General features: G+C 42.5%; 1 protein-coding gene across 12 annotated transcripts in view; it reads right to left on the minus strand.

Moving 5' to 3' along the window:
- The window catches only part of UBR5 (ubiquitin protein ligase E3 component n-recognin 5), a 151,970-nt gene that overhangs the window by 72,925 nt on the left and 65,624 nt on the right, over positions 1 to 13,421 (minus strand). For all 12 annotated transcript variants that reach the window (XM_050940483.1, XM_050940474.1, XM_050940482.1 and 9 more), the window contains 3 exons: positions 8,217 to 8,401; positions 3,981 to 4,090; positions 1,612 to 1,724 (listed from right to left, as the gene is read on the minus strand). In XM_050940483.1, coding sequence (XP_050796440.1) covers positions 1,612 to 1,724; positions 3,981 to 4,090; positions 8,217 to 8,401 — 408 coding nt within the window. The remainder of the gene's footprint in view (positions 1 to 1,611; positions 1,725 to 3,980; positions 4,091 to 8,216; positions 8,402 to 13,421) is intronic.

The following is a 13,421-nucleotide window of genomic DNA, read 5'->3' on the forward strand; positions in this document are numbered from 1 at the left end:
AGACAGATGAAAGGCAAATAGATTAAATGGCTTTTGCAAAGTCACAGACCACATCAGTGGCAGAAATAGTAACAGATTCCAAGGGTAAGTCTTCACTATCGGCCGTATCAACGGGTAGCAGTCGATTTCTCGGGGATTGCTATATCGCATCTCATCTAGACGGGATATATTGATCCCCGAACACGCTCCTGTCGACTCCAGAACTCCACCAACACGAACGGCGGTAACGGAGTCAATAGGGGGAGCCGCGGACGTCGATCCTGCGCCGTGAGGACGGTAGGTAACTCGATCTAAGATACTTCGACTTCAGCTACGTTATTCACGTAGCTGAAGTTATGTATCTTAGATCGATCCTCTCCCTAGTGTAGACCAGCCCCAAGTATCCCGACTCCCAGTCCAGTGCCCTATCCACTAGAACACACTGTCTCCCCAAGAGAAACCTGCAAATGCTTTCGAGTGTTCTTACATAAACTAATCAATGCTCCCTTATGCAGGAATACTCCATACAAGGAAGTGGAAATATATCGTGGGATCTTCCCCTTTCAGAAAGGGAAGCAGTGCAAGTTTCTGCAGTTTACTACAAATTGTGCCAGCTTTTATAATATATGGAGATATACCTATCTCATAGAGCTTGAAGGGACCCTGAAAGGTCGAGTCCATCCCCCTGCTGTCACTAGCAGGACCAAGTACTGATTTTGCCCCAGATCTTTAAGTGGCTCCCTCAAGGACTGAACTCACAAGCCTGGGTTTAGCAGGCCAATGCTCAAACCACTGAGCTATCCCTCCCCCCAGTTTGGAGAATACTGCAGAAACATCCCCAACTGACCTCATCCCTCCCAACTAATTTCATAAAGCCAGAACTAAAGGAGTGTTGGAAACAAAGGGCAGTACAGTGTAGAGACAGAATCTCCCCCTTCAGCACTCTTGATCCCGCACAAGATCTCTAAAGGCAGGTTCACCTTCACATGTGGGTAGAGAGAGAAGTTTGGGGTCCTGAGATATATAGGACCACACAAACTGGCATTCTTGACTAAAGGAAAGTGTCCTGATGGTGCCATATTGGAAAAAATTGAAATAAAATTATTACCAGTCTCCAGTAAACATATCAGTTTATTTCTACCCCGAACCTTGCTCTTGTTTGTTTTCTGGGATTCCATTTCATCAATAGATTTGTCCAGACAAATTTTCAGGTGATGCTGTCTCAAAATATAGTTTATTTGACCCACCACGATTTTGCTGGACAAACCAGGGGGCTACCGTTCCTTCAATTGTAAGAACTTTTGAGCAAGGTCAATTCTTTGTGCTTTTCTTGCAAAGACAGACTTGGATCAAGTCTAGGGAAAAATCAAAGATTACTTCTTTCACAGTCAGCATTTTGGACTCAGAGTATGTTTGCAGTTGATGAGCATCACTGACGGGGTTAAGAACAAATGTTCAAAATATGACAAAAGTTGTGCTGGGAAGAAGCACAGCGAACAATACTCCCGTCTGTCCCCAAAATTGGGTCACTCTACAGCCAAAGTAAAACCAACTGTACAGTCAGCCAATCGAAAGGAAAGATCATTTCACAGCAATTAAATGGAAAGCAATCAGAATTCATTTTAAACAAACCTTGCCAACAGGAACATTCTTAACATCTTCTACAAACACGACTTCCCTCAGAGACCACTGCTCTTCATTCACTTTCTCTTCTTCTTTCGGAGCAGGAGTAGACCGCCGTCGTTCTTAAAACAACAACAAAATAATAAGTACCAAAAAAACCCAAAACTTGAAACATTTCATCTAAATATAGCAGAGATCTTACTTTATGCCTAACACACACACGCTTTGCAAAAGTGTACCATTATTCAAATCAAAATTTAAATCAGAAGTAAAATTTAGTTTGATTTTAACACTGTCTGAAGTCAGAGTAGCATGACAGAATTTCTCAATGCCACTTAAAATGTTTTGCTAATAAATCTGTACCAAACAGTAAAGCTGTTCCATAACAAAAAGAAACTAAAAAAGGTCTATTAAAGCTATGACTTCCTTAGTCATGTTAATTGATTCCTAGGCATGTTTATTCCATATGTTAAAGATTCCAAGTATTAAAGTACCAAAATACTGTTTTTATAAATGTTACAGTAATTATGATGAATGACCTAAAAAGTTGAAGTTAGCATAAGATCCTTAATTCAGACATGTTAAATATGCTGCATCATTTATGACAGCTTTGCAAAATTCTGCCAACTAGCCCAGGCCAATATTTGACAGATGAATAAAACCGTATTACTGTGGTAAAGGTGATAGTACACATTTTGGACCTGGGTTGCAATGTATTCACGGCAGTCTTATTTTGTTTTAAAGATCAACATCTGAAGAGCAAGTATTTACATTACAACAAGAATACAAACGTGAAACATGGCTGATTTAACATTAGTATGAAGCCTTTCGCTTCCTTACTTATAAGAGTTCATATTAACCAACACTACACGAACATATGATTTCGTATTTTTTTAAATAAAGAAACGGGAAAAAGGTTTATAAACTCCACACATTTATAGCCCTGCACTTACAGCTTTAAAATTCCACACAAACGTATAAGGCACCGGGCTGAAAACATGGGGTCTTTTAATAGCTGGAACATAACTATTTAAACAGTGAACGATTAAACAGACAGCTGTGGCCTGAAATCTTAAGTCAAAAAAAGAGTTGCTGCATTCAAAACTGATCTATAAAACAGTTTTCTATTTTGAAAGCTCTCTCTTTAGATACTGGCTATAACAAAATTAGTATTGTAGGTCTGAACCTAAAGTTCTCTAATCTAGGTAGTTATGTGACCCTTCAGTACACTCTGGTATGTGTATAACTGGAGAGACAGGTCTAAACGAGGAAGTTGTTGAAATTACAGTATCAGAATAAGAATAGCTATACTGATTAAAAGTCACAAAGGTGGTATGGTAGGGACAAGTGCTTTTGAGTTTTTAATCTGGTATATTTGGTATTCTGAGAACTGTTGATGCAAGTAGCAAACAGTTTTACAGCACATGTGCAATACTGAACTTCTAAATTTTTAAAACTATTACTTTGTGTATGTGCACATAAGAGTGGGAGAAGGTCCTCAGAGGAAGACTAACCAATCGGAAGAATGCCCTAGTTAAGATGCCTGAGCAATGTCAGAAATGTCTTAAAATAATCTGGAAGTGCATAAGGTATATTTCTGCCAACCTTGCACACTTCAAAAACTGAAGAATGGATTTTACTCAATTTTTCAAAACCAGTTCAACTTTAGGTTGAAACCGAGAATGGAAAATTTCATTCCAGGAAGTTCTAAACATAAGAAAATTGTTATAATGGAAGTCTCTGTATAACTAACTACAATGTTTCTACCAAATGAGCATCATATAGTTATTGGCTTTTGCATAAATCTACAACAAGCTTCATGACTGAAATTTACTATATATAACTTTAAGATACTAGCACTAAACTCCCACTGTTTATTCTAATAAATTCTACATTAGAAGAACAATGGCAAATCAGACCTTTCAAAATCAGTGGATTAAAAAATGTTTTCACAGTAGTCTATGTGAACTACAGTTAGGACCGAAGAGCCAGAATGCATTTTGCCAGTCAGAAAGTTAAATTTTCAAAGATTTCTGTTAACTACACTATTCATAAGACATCTCCCATTTACTGGTTTTAAATTGCTTGTCAAGAGCACTCTTCAATGTTAGAGATAAATAAAAACAAACATACATCGGATAGACTTAGGATAACTGTGATATATACAAATGCTCTCCGGGTTACACAAACCCAACTTACGAAAATCCGCACTTACAGAAAAAGTTCCATAAGCTTTTTTTTTTTTTTTTTTTTTTTGGGGGGGGGGGAGTGGAGGGAAGGAAAGAAGGGGGCGGTGTAATTGTCGGGTATACGTTCCCAACTTACGCAAGACATCTGTAACAGTGATATAGACATTTCACTATTAAAGTAAAACTTACTGTACGGCATTGATGCGCTGCTTGCAATTGAAGATGCATCACTACAGGTAGAAGCTGGGGATGGTGGTGGACCCATTTCAGTTTTCACTGGTTCCTGTTTGCTTTCAGGCCTAGGATTTAAGAATTTAATTATATTTATGAAAAAAACATTAACAGAATGAAAGGTCTATTTCAAGGTTTGGACAAAACAGTTTCTTGTTTTGCTGAACAAAAACCTAATCTAGCCAAGCATTTCAAATTGTAATTTGTGTAAGAGCTAAAATTACTTTTCTTTTTGCAAACACTTAAAAACAGATTTCTTAATTTAGAATGAAACAGTAAAAACTCTAATATAAATCTATATTTCTATGCTTTTAACATATCCAATTATAGCTACTAGGATAAAGTTATAATGTCTAGATGATGCTATGTTCCTTACGCAGGGTCTAGCTGTAAAATTGTTCTCAATGGAGAGCTGAAATCCTGCATTTTGGAATGTTAAAACATCCCCAAATGTGAACTAATTTGGGAGGATAGGGTGGGAAGAAGAGAAAGGTGTTTATTTATTAAAGTGACCTATAACTCAAAATAAGTTGTAAGAAAACTGTCAAACTAACAAAAACAGCTCCCTTTTACAGTAAGTGAAAATTTTCAGGCCAAACCATTTTTTTCAAGTCAGAGTTATCCATTTTAATGGAAGCTGGATGCAACCCTAATTTTGGAGAGACTACCCCACACAGCTTTTCACAACATAATTAGTATCAAGACTGAAGCAATTTCCAGCTTACTAAAATACGTAATTGTTCAAGTAAAATTTTACCACCATGAAACAACACAGTAGACAAAAGAGTCTCAGTCTTCACATAACACTCCTGTTGCTTAAATGTCCATAGTTTCAAACACTTGTAGCGACATCTTGATTGCAATTAAAATGTCTGCACTGTGACAGGGTCAGGCCAGACAGATATAGGAGAGTGTTCGAAGGCAAACATATTAGTCCCATATTAAGTAGATCCCTTTTCCCTGAGTAAGGTAACAGACAATTCCAGAACAATCAGGAACTTGCTGGAACCAATTAAGGCAGGCAGGCTAATTAGGACACCTGGAGCCAATTGAGAAGAAACCACTAGCCTCAATTAGGACAGGCTGCCTAATCAGGGCACCTCAAATTTAAAAGGACCTCACTTCAGTTTGTAGCATGCATGCGAGGACCTGGGAGCAAGAGGCACTAGGAGCTGAGAGTGGGAAGGCGTATTGCTGGAGGATTGAAGGGTACAAGCATTATCAGACACCAGGAAAAAGGTCCTGTGGTGAGGATAAAGGTGTTGCAAGGAGGCTATGGGGAAGTAGCCTAGGGAGTTGTAGCTGTCACATAGCTGTCCCAGGAGGTACTCTAGACAGCTGCAGTCCACAGGGCCCTGGGCTGGAACCCGGAGTAGAGGGCGGGCTCAGGTTCCCCCCAAATCTCCCAACTCCTGATCAGACACAGGAGGAATTAACCTGGACTGTAGGTTCTACCAGAGGGGAAGGTCTCTGGGCTGTTCCCTGACCCACATGGTGAATCTCTGAGGGAAACAAATCCATCAATAAGCGCAGGACCCACCAAGATAGAGGAACTTTGTCACAGCACATTTAAGCAATTTGAAAATGCAGGCTTTACCAGTAAATCTGAGTCTCACTCTGAGATGGAATAATAAACAAACACTCTAGATTTCGCTCAACCCCATACGCCTTAGCTGAGGTCTGACCACTTCCAAGTATTTTCCTTTATATTTTGGCACCACCAATTCAAAGCTTTTAAGTAAAACATTCAACAACCTAATTGATAAAGTAACTAAATCACCCCTTTGGGATTGTTGTTTTCCTTCCCCATCAATTGTGCGATGTCAAGTTATGACAAGACGTTATAAGCCAGCGACCATGTTCTGTTAAAAAATATCAATAGTTTACCTAATTAAAAATCTCCTGCTATAATATACAGAAGAGCCTCATTTATTGCTTTGCCACGCACTAATACCAGCTAGAAATTATATTCTGCCAAAAGCAAATAAAAGCTAAAGCAATAAAATATGGTCACATGTATTAAAAAATCAATAATTTAGCAAAGTAAAAGCAAGACCATCAAGTCAACTACCACCTCTCAAAACAGGGTATCAGCAACACATTTTTCTTTTAAATTGTGTTAACTTGCTATTTGCTATCTAAAATTATATATACATACTGCAGATCTATGTACTTTTTATTTGTAACAGATGTGGTGCAAATTTCAGTCCCTCACCACTAATAATTAAAAACTATTATCCCTACTTGGGAAAGCAACTATATTTCAAAAAAATAAGGGTCTCTCCTCTTCCCCTGCCCCTCCCTTACCACCCCCCACCCCCAAAAAAAAAAGTGGACTAATGCCCTCTGGAACCTATGAGGACTTTACCTTGAATGTTCTTGCTTATTTTACTGCTGTGATTTTTCAACCTTTTTTCATTTGCAGACCCCTACAAAAGTTTCAAATGGAGGAGTGAACCCGTTTGGAAATCTTAGACAGTCTGCAGACCCTCAGGGGTCTGCAGACAACAGGTTGAAAACCACTGTTTTACTGATTTTTCTCCTAGAGATTACCTTCACTCTTTACATCTGAGCTATACTAGCGATCACTCTGAGGAGGAAATGACAATTAAAAGCAGGAGAAGGATATGGTAAAGAGGAATGCCAGTGGAAACATCTGACCTGAACAGCATTAGGACAAAAGAAAGAAGTAGTGGCCAATGCTGTGAGGAGCGGCCAAGACAACAGTGACATCTGGCAGGTTATCAATTGATCTATCCAGGAGGAAGTAATGGCTGAGCTGGTCATTTGGTAGGTACCATGGGGAGAGAGAACAATGGCACCACCTATCCAGTGACCTTAAATTTTTATTTGAAAGAAGTTATTTAGACAAAGATGAATTTCTGGTTGTTAGTGGATGTTAGACTAAGTATCTATTAGATGTCAACTTTCCAGAAAAGGGTCTGACTAAGAACCGAGGAAACACAAATAATTTAGCAACTACAAACTTCTACAACAAATGCGCTAAGGCAAGCTCAAAACCTTATCAAAATGATAAGTCCGTTAATTTCTGGAAGTTTTCAAATAAGTACTATGAAGTTAAAAAAAACGTAATAATATATTGATTTTCAAAGTGAGCAGGGTAGAGAGCAAAAATGAGCACAGTCAAGTGACCCAATAGGCAAATAGGGTGCTCTCTTCCTCTCTCTAATTCCAGAACACAATTTACTGACTGAACTAGAATGACGCATAAATATGGTGTACAGTAATCCGATCATCTTTTAGTCAGACCACCTGACATTTACAACTCAGTTATCCCAATAGTCTGTTTTTCCCTCTCACATCAAGCAATCCTACTGATACCAGAGAACACTGGAATCACCAATAACTGCCCTATGAAAATCTTTCAGTGACCAATACAGTTTTTTTTAAATGGCGTAGTAGTTTCAACAAGTGGCACTGTCATGCCTCTGTTTGCTTGCCTGCCTACCGTGATCCTCATCACTGATAATTTCTCCTTTAGATTCAGTTATCCTAAGATTCTTCACAAGACAGTCTTCTTTCTCATATGCTGCTATGTTTCTAAACCCCATCCATTTAATGTTAAATACACTAGAATCTGAGAGTTAAATACCAGAGTTACGAACTGACCAGTCAACAACACACCTAATTTGGAACCAGAAGTACACAATCAGGCAGCTCAGAGACCATAAAAAAAGCAAATACAGTAAAGTACTGTTAAATGTAAACTACTAAAAAACTGAAGGGAAAGCAGCATTTTCTTCTGCATAGTAAAGTTTCAAAGCAGTATTAAGTCAATGTTCAATTGTAAACTTTTGAAAGAATCATAACATTTATTTAGAGTTAGGAACATTTCAGAATTACAACCGTCATTCCCGAGGTGTTCACAACGTGGAGGTTCTACTATACAAAAGTGGTTTGTGTCACTCACTCATTACCCCCAAAATAATCAATTTTACTGAATAGTTATTTGCCAGGTAATCTCCATCAGTGACGTCAGGAAAGAGCTCACAGCAGCAGCCGCCTGCAGAATCTATGGGGATTTTGTTTAATTTCAGAGTCTGCCAGAAACTTCATATAAGCTTGATGCAAACTCATGATTGCCAGTATCAATTAATCGGTATCTTAATTAATATTACGCCACTAGGAAATTTCCACTCCAAAAATATATACAGATTCTTTTAGTGCACTTACTTTGCCTCAGTAGTTTTGCTAGCTTTCTCCATGTTTTTCAAGCTCTCTGGTGATCGAAGCTGGAACCTACAGCTATCATTCATATTCCAAACGGATTCCATTAAGACACCCACTTTAGGAATTCCAGCGCTAATTGAAAAAGCCACAGCTCCAGCATGATAAAGGGGATTATTTCTCAGACACACCTACAGACAAGAGTTAGAAATAGATGAATATTTCTATGTAAGGTCAGACAAAGAATGATATTGATTCAGATAAGAGTACAAGCAAACGTTGACCATACATATCTCTGTGAAAGTGTCTCATTTCCTCAGCAATTAGAAAGGGAAAACTTTAGGGGAGGAGTGGACACAATAGGTGCAGATGCAACCAGCAGTTGCTAGTTGCAAAAAGGCCATTTCAAATATGACTTTACCAAGCAACTACAGCCTTAAAGGGCCAGACTCAGAAAAGAATGCTAGGAAAAAAAGTGTTCCTAGAAAAGTGCCACCCTCTCCTGGGGAGTCAATAAGGACAAAGCAGCAGCTCCTTGGAAAGATGCTGTTCTGTGGGTGTGACTAGCACCATTATAATAATCATGCAGCATGAGTGTCTTAGGTTGTTTTCAGACTTTTTCAGGCCCCAGTCTGACAAATGCTTATATGAGTAAACTAAGCATTTACCAGATCAGAGCCTAATACTGAATGACTTATAAAGCAGTATTCTCAATAGAGTACATCAAGTGTTTAGTCCTGCAGCCCATAATACATTCTTTACTACTTTTTAAAGCAATTCAAATTGAATTATAGACAAATAGCTACCCCTTGGGCAAAGCTCATGTACATAGATTTTAAAGAGATAACTGTAGATTAAGCTACTTTATCTGTATTGTTTGTTCTATACTCCTAGTGAATTTGTAGAGTGCAATTAGTTAAAATTTATAACAAAAAAATGCATGGTGACAGGTTTCAGAGTGGTAGCCGTGTTCTTCAAGATGTATTGCTCTTGTCCATTCCATTCTAGGTGCATGTGCGTTCATGTGCGCAGTCAGAGATTTTTGTCTTACCAGTATCCATAGGGTCAGCTGCAGTGCCCACTTGACTCCCATGCTCATGCGCCAGTATATTCAATGCTGCCAACCCTACACCCTCTCAGTTTCTTCTTGCCAGCCACACTGACAGAGGGGCAAGAGGGCGGGTAACAGAATGGACATGAGCAACACATCTTGAACAACAGTTATGGAAAGCAGGTAACCATTTTTCTTCGAGTGCTTGCTCATGTCAATTCCATTCTAGGGGACACACAAGCAGTATCCTTGGAGGCGGGCTCGGAGTTCATGGACTTGCGGCTTGCAGCATTGCTCTACAGAAACCAGCATCACCCCAGGCCAGCTGGATAAGCATGTAATGGAACATTAATGTGTGGATGGACGATCAAGTGGCCGCCTTACAGATGTCCTGGATAGGCACTTGGGCTAGGAAAGCTGCCAAAGAGGCTTGCGCTCTGTTTGAATGGGCGGTCACGATCGCCAGAGGCAGCATCCTTGCCTGATCGTAGCTGCAGCAAATGCACGCAGTGAACCAAGAAGAAATTCTTTGAGAAGGCACTAGACAACCTCCCATCCTGTCAGTCACCATGACGAACAATTGCTCCAACTTGCGGAATGGCTTAGTCCTTTCAATGTAAAGGGCTAGCGCCCTCCTGAAGTCTAGGGAATGCAACCTACACTCCTCCTCTGACTTACGCTGCTTTGGAAAAAACAGGTAAGTAAACGTTCTGGGCTGCACAAAACTGAGACCACCTCAGGCAGGAAAGCCAGGTGTGGCCACAGCTGAAACTTGTCTTTGTAAAACCCATATAGGGCAGTTCTGAGGTAAGAGCCCTAATCTCAGAGACCAGGCAGGCAGATGTTACTGCAAACAAAAACATGACTTTCCAGGAAAGGAAGAGGAGAGAGCAGGAAGCCAGAGGCTCAAAAGGGGGGTCCCGCGAGCCATGACAGCACATGATTCAGGTCCCACAGAGGGACCAAGTCCCTGACGTGCGGGTAGAAGTGCTCGAGGCCCTTGAGGAACCTGGTAGTCATGTCCTGTGTGAAAACTGACCTACCGTCAAGCGGTGGATGGGAGGCTGAGAGAGCAGCCAAGTGGACCTTGATAGCTGAAAGGGACAGGCCTTGGAGCTTGAGATGCAAAAGGTGGGGTACGTCCAAACTACCCGCCGTATTGGCGGGTAGTGATCGATTTTTCGGGGATGGATCTATTGCGTCTTATCTAGACGCGATATATCGATCCCCGAACGTGCTCCCGTCGACTCCGGAACTCCACCAGAGCGAGCGACAGTAGCGGAGTTGACACGGGGAGCCGCGGACGTCGATTTCGCACCATGAGGACCCGAGGTAAATCGATCTAAGATATTTCGACTTCAGCTACACTATTCATGTAGCTGAAGATGCGTATCTTAGATCAATTACCCTCTCCCCAGTGTAGACCAGCCTGTAGTCCAAGATCAACTGCAGCGAGGCCCACTTCTTACCTAAGGTCTAAACAAGAAAACTGCTTTCATATGGCCAGGTAGGTCGCTCTGGTGGAAGGCTTTCTGCTGCCCAACAGGACCTGCTGGACACCAGCCGACCACTTCTGCTCCCCCGCATTGAACCATGCAACAGCCAAGACAAAGTGCAGTGCCACCAAGTTCAGATGTAGAAGACTGCCTTGGTTTTGTGACAGCAGATCCAACTGGAGCGGTAGCTGTAACTGAGCAGCCATCAAGAAGTCCAGTAGCATGCCAAACCAGTGTTGGCACTATGAGAATTACTTTCACTGTGTCCTAATTGATCTTCATGAGGACTCTGTGGATCAGTGGAACTAGGGGGAAGGCGTACATTAGAGCCCCCCCACCCCCGGGGACAGGAAAGTGTCTGACAGGAAGTCTCTGTCGAACCCCCAAAAGGAGCAGAAAACGTGGAATTTCCTATTGTGCTTGGATGCAAACAGATCCACCTGGGGAGTACTCCACCTCTGGAAGATGATGCTGACTACCTCTAGATGGAGAAGCCACCCATGGCGAGGCTAGAAAGTCCTGCTGAGGCAATCTGCCAAGGCATTCCTAGCCCCAGCGAGGTGTGCGGCTATGAGACAGATGTCATGTTATACATAGAAGTCCCATAGCCTGAGGGCTTCCTGGAAAAGGGTAGATGAACTGGCTCCATCTTGCTTATTGATATAGAACATAGCTGCTGCATTGTCCATCACGACCTGGACCACCTGCTCTTTAGGTGAGGTAGGAAGGCACGGCAAGCCAAGCGGACTGCTCTGAGCTCTCTGACACTGATGTGTAGGGAATGATCAAGATAGGACCAATGACCTTGCGTGCTGAGATTGTCCAGGTGGGCTCCCCATCTCAGGTCCGAAGCATCAGAGACGAGGGTAACCAACGAAGGGAAGGCCACGAACGGAACTCCCTCCAATGCCGATGCAGAATTTTTCCACCATGCAAGTGATAACAGGATGTGGTCCAGGACCTTGACCACATTGTCTGTGCTGTGTCTGTTGGGGACGCAGACTGACGGCAGCCACGCCTGTAGTGGCCTGAAGTGGAGCCATGCATGTCAGATCATGTAAGTACAGGCTACCGTGTGGCCCAACAACTGCAGGCACGCATGAACGGCAGCAAGAAGGTGGGCCTGCACACACAAGATCAGGTCCGCCATGGTCTGGAACCAGGTCTGAGGGAGAAGGCCCTGGCACGAATAGTCAAGGACTGCTTCGATGAACTCTAATCCGTGTGCTGGAACTAAGGCTGATTTTTTCTCATTTATTAACCACCGCAGGTCGTGATTTGTGGAGCAAACCAGGTAGAGGACACTGCACCTTTATTAATTAACCAGTTGTCAAGGTATGGATAAATTTACATACCTCAGGTAAGTAGCCACTGGCGCTATTCACTTTGTAAACGCCCTTGGAGCTGACGAGAGCCTGAAGAACAGTGCGTGAATTGAAAATGGCGGTGGTCCAACACACAAAAAAAAAAAAAAAAAAAAAAAAAAAAGGAAACACCTGTGCCCCAGGAAAGTGGAAATATGAAAATACATGTCCTTTAAGTCAAAGGCAGCGTATCAATTTCCCGGATCCTCAAAATGCCTGCTTTAGGCTTCTCTGGCCTCTGGAAGAACCAGGCTGGGAAGAGGAATGGGAAGACAAAGGGTGCCGCCACTTAAACAGTTTGTCTCTGTCCTTCTTCCTGTAGGAGCTGGACCGGGAGATACCCCAGGACCTCGACGGAGGAGGCAGGAGACGTAATGGCTTTCTAACCTACTGAGGGGTTTGCAGGCCCAAGGAATAGAGGGTGGCACAGGAGTCTTTAAGGCCATAGAGCTGTGCATCAGTCAGCTCTGAGAAGAGCTCTGCTCCCTCAAACAGGAGGTCCTGAAGGGTAGTCTGCATCTTCTGGGGCAGGCCAGAAGACTGCAACCAGGAGCTGCAGCTCATGACCACCACAGAGGCAACTACCCTGGGCACCAACTCCGCAGTATCCCAGACCATCTGGAGAGCGTTTCTCGCCACCACCAAGATGGCAAACTCCTGTGGAAGGCCCTCCTTGAACTTGCTGATGGAGTCCCACAGCTTGACGTTGTACCTGCCTAGCAGGGCCTGATTGTTAGACATCCAAAATTGCAGGCTGGCTGTTTTGAATAAATGTTCCTGACAAATAAGTCCAGCATCCTGGCATCTTTATTTTTCTGTGTGCCGCTCGCTTGGCCCTTTTGTTGATGGCGGACATGACCAGGGACCCCACTGGAAGTGGGTATACAGGTATTTGCTAGCACATAGTACTTCTTTTCTGCCTTCTCATAGGAAGGTGGAATGGAAGAGGGGGGTCTCCACAAAGACTTAGCAATTTTCAGGACCCCTGAGTGGACAGGCAACGGGACCCGGGCCAGGGTGGAGAAGAGCATGACATTAAAGAGGTCAGACTCCTTCGCTAGCTCCTTGACCTCCAAGTTCAGGTTGACCTCCAAGTCATCAGGTGGGCTGCTCGTTTGCAAGGGACCTGCTACCACTTCATCCAGAGATGACGAAGACAACTGCACCACAGGGGAAGAGCGGCATCCCTTTGCTCATCTGGGGATGGCTCCTTGGGCATCGGGGCTTGCTGAGTCGCCCCCACATTGGATTCAGCACTGTGCTCTGACTCTGGTGCCAGCTGTGCCAAAGGCAGTTTGTC

The sequence above is a fragment of the Gopherus flavomarginatus genome, chromosome 2 (assembly GCF_025201925.1).
Source record: "Gopherus flavomarginatus isolate rGopFla2 chromosome 2, rGopFla2.mat.asm, whole genome shotgun sequence".
NCBI classification, from domain to species: Eukaryota; Metazoa; Chordata; order Testudines; family Testudinidae; genus Gopherus; species Gopherus flavomarginatus.